At 36.1% G+C, this 6,779-nt stretch overlaps 1 protein-coding gene across 1 annotated transcript; it reads left to right on the top strand.

Moving 5' to 3' along the window:
* Nucleotides 1-247: 247 nt before the first annotated feature.
* LOC116131117 (la-related protein 6B) lies at nucleotides 248-6,045 on the top strand. Its single transcript, XM_031416752.1, has 10 exons — nucleotides 248-883; nucleotides 1,933-2,014; nucleotides 2,646-2,740; nucleotides 2,842-2,913; nucleotides 3,211-3,290; nucleotides 3,399-3,498; nucleotides 4,167-4,214; nucleotides 4,334-4,402; nucleotides 4,926-5,078; nucleotides 5,261-6,045. Exons 1-10 carry the CDS (start codon nucleotides 317-319, stop codon nucleotides 5,525-5,527), a joined length of 1,533 nt encoding a protein of 510 aa, XP_031272612.1. The 5' UTR covers nucleotides 248-316; the 3' UTR covers nucleotides 5,528-6,045.
* Nucleotides 6,046-6,779: the final 734 nt, after the last annotated feature.

Raw genomic sequence — 6,779 nt, 5'->3', positions numbered from 1 at the left:
TAAGGTTACATTACCCTCGAGATTTCCCAAAAAAAAATCCAAAAATGGAGACAAAATGATCTCCAAATCCAATCATGATTCATCATCATCATCCAATAGCATCGTATAAATACCCCACATTCCCCCACCTTTCAAACCGAGAATTCCTCTCCAGTGTCTACCCCAAACCCCCCCTGCCTCCCCTCTCCGGGCCTCCCCTCTGCCCCCCCTGGCCCCCCCTTATAAACCCTAACCCGAATATTCAACATCAAAATTCATCTTAATTTTCAGTTGAATTTTGTTTTTAAAAATTAAAAAAAAAAAAAATTGAAAAGATATGGCACAAGAAGATTCGCAAGTTGAAACCCTAGATTCAACGTCTGCTGGTGATCAGTCTCAACCGTCGTCTTCGGATCTGTCACGATCAGCGTCGTTTAGTAAGCTTAACGCGCGCGCTCCTGAGTTCGTTCCGGCGCGGTCTCCTACGACGAGTTCGACGACATCGTCGACGGCGTCGCAGTCGCAAGTGCAATTACAGGTACCGTCGCCGCCGAGAGTGATGATGCCTTCGCCGGCGGCGTTTCATAATCATCATCCGCCTCATGTTTATTCTCCGCATCAAGGGACGGCGTTTCATGTGCCGATGCAGAATCACGTGATTCCGGTTCATCATCATCCTCATCATCACCAGATTCAGCATCACGTGCAGGTTCAGAATTATCATAATCATCACCCTCATCATCATCGAAATCACAATCAGAAGCATAAACAGAAGCATAATCACTTTCATCATTATGACGAGGAGAATCAAGAGGTTGAGGTTACAGTGGAGGATCAGAAAGATCAGAAGGATCAGCATCACGGCGGATTATCTGATGAATCAACTCAGAAGATTTTAAATCAGGTTTGATTTTACAGTATAAGATTGAAATCCTTATTATTTAAGTGCTTTTGGCAAGAATTTAAACTATACGCTGAAGGAAATGGAGTATATGAGCTAGTGAGAGCTACAAATTATATGATTATGAACTCTTTTTACCTATTTTGAATATGTTATATCTTAGGATCGAGTATGAGATTGAAAATTGTTCTATTTGAAAGAAATTTTTATTTGTTAGTGCTTTTGAAAGATTTTAGTGTTTAGGTTGATGTAAATTGCGAATATAAGCAACAATTTAATGCTGTTAATATATTTTGAATGAGTTCTTTATTGTGATTATGAGATTGGATATCTTTCTATTTGAAAGAAAACGTTTATTGGTAGAGTGTGAAATGCTCTGTTTAGTAGTGCTTTTAGAAGATTTTAATATTTAGTTTGAAGAAAATTTTGTGTATGAGTGACACTTTAAGTATTAATTATCTTCTGTTGATCTATCTTGAAAAAGTTGGTTCTTGTGATCTAGTGGTTAGTCCTGAAGTTTTTTGTGTGTGTTTAAGTTTTCCCTTGAAGTTTTGTGTGTGTTTAAGTTATCCAAAATTCAACATGAGTTTCAAATTTTAAAGGAGGTCTGTTATTAGATTCTATATTCTCTAGTACTTGTCCAGCACTTCTAAAATTGGGATGCAAGAAACTTTTTAGCTTATCGCAACTATATGTGTCGTATGTCAAGAATTCTATCATAGTTTCTATTGTACCAGATTTTAAAATCGTTGTAGGTCTTTCATGCACAACTGTGTATAGGGCCATTGGTATATGGAGATGTGATAGAGGTTGGGAAAGGTAGAGGCCTTTATTTTGTTACATGTTCAAGGCCTAACATGGAAGAGACCCAAGCATTTATGTTATTTTTGACGCTGACATTCCAGTACACAATAGAGGGATATAAATTTTAGTTGAATTATGTCTGCATTTGCGTTGCTTTGTGGTGTTACTTTCATTACTTTTCCAATTTGGTCTATTTTGGGGATGAAATTGTCATTATAATTATGTTTTTCCAACAAATGATTTTGTAGGTGGAGTATTATTTCAGCGATTTAAACTTGGCCACTACTGATCATCTTATGAGGTTCATTCACAAGGATCCTGAAGGATATGGTAAGATATCTGCTATACTATCTAAATTGTGTACTGCATAGTGCTTCATTCCTTTATGCTCTAAAATCTATTGCATCCACCTAGCAGTATAGATTTTTTTCCTTAATCCAGAGAACTCTTGTATTGTTTTGGGGCAACCTACTCAATGCATGTTAAGCAATGACATGTGGATGATATATGTGTGTGTGTATATATATATTGACCCTCTTTTTCGTACAAATAGATAGTACATCTGTTACCAAGTTCTGTATGGATGTTACATGCATATTTAAATTGTTGCCTAGGATCTTTTTTCCCAGGTTTGGTGTGAGAAAGGAAGAATTAAGTATGTTAAATGTGATATTTATGTTATGAAATTAGGGTCATTTTTGGTTTGCTATAGGTGGTTTTGTCTATTTTACATTTTTTTTGTAGTAAACCATGAATTTTATGGATATCATTGATCTAAATTGAAGATTGATAAAATGAGTTTAATTAGGCCAAATATTAGGGGGGATAAATGAAATTTACCGTATCTGTATTATATTGTGTACTTCATTGACTGATTTTCATGTTGAAAGTTTGTTATCTTTTTTGTGTTTTTTATTAACTGTTCCTTACTGATTTTAATATATTTTCTGCATTGCTATAGTGCCAATATCTGTTGTTGCATCTTTTAAGAAGATTAAAGCCCTCATAAATAGTAATTCCCAGCTTGCCAATGTTTTGCGGAACTCATCAAAGCTGGTGAGTTTTTTCCATGAGCTCTTTTATTATGCTCTTTGTTACCGATAATATTTTATCTCCTGCACCTCCTGTCTCAATCTCTACTGCACCATAAATAACAGGTTGTTAGTGAAGATGGAAAGAAAGTGAAACGCCAAAATCCTCTAACTGAATCAGATGTGGAAGAATTGCAAGTAATTTGTTTTATTTTTTTCTATTTAAATTTTTTTGTCTTCTTTTTTTGGTTGGCATATTGCCATTCTACTTTTTATTGTGTCAGTTCTATTAGGGCCTTGTATGCCTGTTGTTTTGGTCCTGAAAATTGAGCCATCTTAAGAATATGTGAAAAAATTTCATTCTCTCACTATTATGTATATGTTTCGCAAAGAGTGTGAGTTACCTTTAGATTGTTTAGAAAGAATAACATTTTGAAGTCCCCTTGTCTAATAACTGATTTGTTTTCCTTCTTGTTTCTTTGTCGTGATTTGTAGTCTCGTATAGTTGTCGCTGAGAATTTACCTGAGGATCATTGCCACCAAAACCTCATGAAGATTTTCTCTGCTGTTGGGAGGTACTAGATTTTACTTTTGTTTAAAAGATTAATTACTGCATACTCTGGTTCTTCTGTAAGGTGTGTATTTTATTTCTGGATGTTTGACCCTGTATTGTCCTGTACCAGTGTTAATACTATACGTACTTGTTTGCCCCAAACTTCTGGTGGTGGGGCTCCATCAGCATCTAGATTGACAAAAGCGGATGGCATGCTTTTCAGTAACAAGGTATGTATTACACAGTAAAATAGCTTTCTCTTTTGTTTTCCTGTTATATCAACATGATCTTGCATTTGTCATGCTCTGTGTCAGGTTGATGTTTGCTTATGATTTTGGTGCTCTCTTTGGATAAGTATACTTAATAGGAATTGAATAATGACATTGACTGTGACTCTTTAAGGATTGTTTCACTGTTTGTTTTTTTCTGGTGCAGTATGTTGCATATATACCTGGAGATTGGTCCTGTTGTGGTCCATCATTTGTCTGTTGATGAAAAGCTAGAATTGGATTGATTGGAACTTTTAGAACACTGGCTTGAATTAGATTTTATTTTATTTTCACAAGGGTCAAGATATTGGGATTATTATGTCATGGAGGATACACTTGTCTAAATTTACTTATGCAGATTTATCTTTTTGTTTGTGGATTCACAAGTGCAATGAAAGCCCGATGAAACAATATGATGATTCATTGGCTGAACAAGCCTTAAAGTAGCTTCTTGTTGCATCAATACATGATCATCCTAGCATCATCTTTTATTGACATTATCGTGTTGATGATGATTGTTTGGCTTTATTAATCTATTGCACTCTTTAGTTTTACAAATCATCTGTGAATAATTTGGGACTTCCAAACATTGATTAATCTAACTTTTGAACTCCTTGTTTCACATGCAGTTGCATGCATTTGTGGAATATGAATCTGTTGAGCTGGCTGAGAAAGCGGTCAGTACTCTTTACATTTTTGTGATAAGACAGCTTTGTTATTCTTTTTATTTACTTTTTACTTTTTCATTTTCTTGCTTGGACAACTCTAAATTTCTTTTGACTTTTTATTTTCGCAGATTGCAGACCTGAACAATGAGGGAAACTGGAGGAGTGGTCTTAGGGTCCGTTTAATGCATAGACGTGCGGTAAATAACCAAATAGATTGACTTTTTCTTCTTGATCTTCTCATTTTGTGGCTATGATAACTAACACCAAAAAATAATTGAATTAAACCAAATATTGACTTTGACTCTCGATCTTCTCATTTTTACTTTACGATCCCTGTTGTAATTAGTATTAACGGATCATTGAATTAAATCTATATTAATCTACTTTAATGATATATGATACATACACTGGATGAATTGTTTATCATATACATACACTCACCAGATATAATGACTCCAGAAACTCAACTGTTTGGTTCCTCTCGTCATTTTGATCACTTTCTCTCTAACCTTTTTACGTGCACACTTGATCTCTAGATAGATACTATTGATGTCCTTGACTATCATGAAATGCACTTGAGCGGAATTTTTATAAATCAAAGGATTATTTTATTATTATTTTAAAGTTGATTCATGGAATTAGACTAGTAAATCGATTCCATTGACCTATCTGATCTTCTAGATTAGGCTATTGATCTCTCTCTCTCTCTCTCATGCTTAGGCAAAGAATGCTCAAGCTAGAGGGAGAAAAGGGCATGAAGGGGAGTGGCACTATGAGGAAGAAGATACTTCCACATCTGAGCATCATTCGAATGAGAAACAATTGGAAGATCATCCTCAACAACAAAATGATCACCATTCACATGAATATATGGTAAGTGATATTTCTCATCAAAGTAAAATCTCAGAAAATTCTCACGCTTGTGCGACCATACACATTATCTGCGGAATTTCGAACTTTTGAATGAAGGATGCTTTTACTTTCAAGATTTGCATACATTTTATTTTGTGCTACATCATGTTGCTAATTCTCAGTCGACAATCTTGCTTTGGCAGGGAGAGGATCATGTGAACGACAAAGAGGGTGGACACAGAAAAGGACGTAACAAGAGCCGTGGCAAGGGGCGTGGGCGAGGCGACCGTGGTCAATATCATCACAATAACCATAACCGTGGCCATCATGTGGGAACGCCACCATCAAATAATATGAACAATAGCGAGCAGTCAACCATAGGCAAGCAACCTCCAGGGCCTCGAATGCCAGATGGAACAAGAGGATTTGCAATGGGTCGGGGCAAGCCAGTTGCTGTCAGTACCTCATGAATTTTCTTTCTATTGATCACAGCTGCTCTTTTAATTGGCATGAGACAAATGAGAATGTTGTGGCGGGTAACCATGTCTATTCAGGTTGTGTAGATGGCAGGGTTTAAGAAGGGGCTCTCTCCATCGGACCGAAGTCGCATCGGGTTATATATTAGCAGTATGGAAGAAGTACTTTTTTTTCAGAAATCTGTTGTGTAATTTGGTATGGACGGTGCAGAAAAGAATGCTGGTTAAATCTTTTCTTTAGTTTTTTAAATTGATGTAGAAAAACCATGAACAAAAAGAAAAACCTTTGGGGGAGACACAAATACCTATAGATATATGAGTCAAAAATTAAAAAAATTAAAAAAAATGCAAATAATTGTTTTACATCTGTATGTAGTATGTGCTGGTCTAGTAATGTTATGGAGTTACTACCAGCCGTTAGATCTTCGATCAACAACTGGTTGACCACCGGAAGAAAGATCGGATGGTGGTTGTTGACTTGTAGCATATATAAATAAAAATGTGTGTATATATAAAGTGTTTGTAGATACTCTTTTGTATAAACTAATATTCTTATGTTTACAAATATTTCTCGATTTATGATTGGGGTAACTTCATTTTGTACTGCTTAAATAAGAGTGTACAGTATTTCTGGAAAATTTGTGGGATGCGTTTTAAATTTAATATTGCTAGGGGGGTTAAAAAACATTCCAACAAACTTATTTGCTGAATTTTCAATTAAACTAAGGCTCCGTTTGGTTCACATTTTTACGTTTTTGGAAAAAGTTTTTTTGAAAAAAGTTAAAAAAAAGTTGAATTGAGTGGGTATTACAATATAGTATTTATAAATTAATAAAATATCCCCTATGTTTGTTTTTGTACAAAACACCCCTATAATAAAATATTAAAAGTTAACAAAAACACCCCCAACCCACCCATCAAATACGGACAGTTGACCACCGCCGTCGGAGGGTGGTCGGAGTCACCGTATCGCCGCATGACTGGCTGGATCTTGCTGGTCGTGCATCGATATGGCCTTTTTCGGCCAGATCCACCGGCAAAGGTTAGATCTATGGCTAGATTTGGCTATTGACGGCTAGATCTGGCCTCATTTGCTCGTCAGCGATGGCCAAAGATACAGTCGTCGTTGACCATATGTTGGCCTCGTTGACATCTAGTTACGGCCAAAGATCTGGCCATATCCACAGTGGATCTGGCCGGAAAAGGCTAGATCGGTGCACTACCGGCAAGATCCAGCAGGTAGTGT

The sequence above is a fragment of the Pistacia vera genome, unplaced genomic scaffold, assembly GCF_008641045.1.
Source record: "Pistacia vera cultivar Batoury unplaced genomic scaffold, PisVer_v2 Contig23, whole genome shotgun sequence".
In the NCBI taxonomy this organism is placed as follows: domain Eukaryota; kingdom Viridiplantae; phylum Streptophyta; class Magnoliopsida; order Sapindales; family Anacardiaceae; genus Pistacia; species Pistacia vera.
Note: the sequence above shows the minus strand (reverse complement) of the source record. Positions and strands in the feature narration are given on the sequence as shown.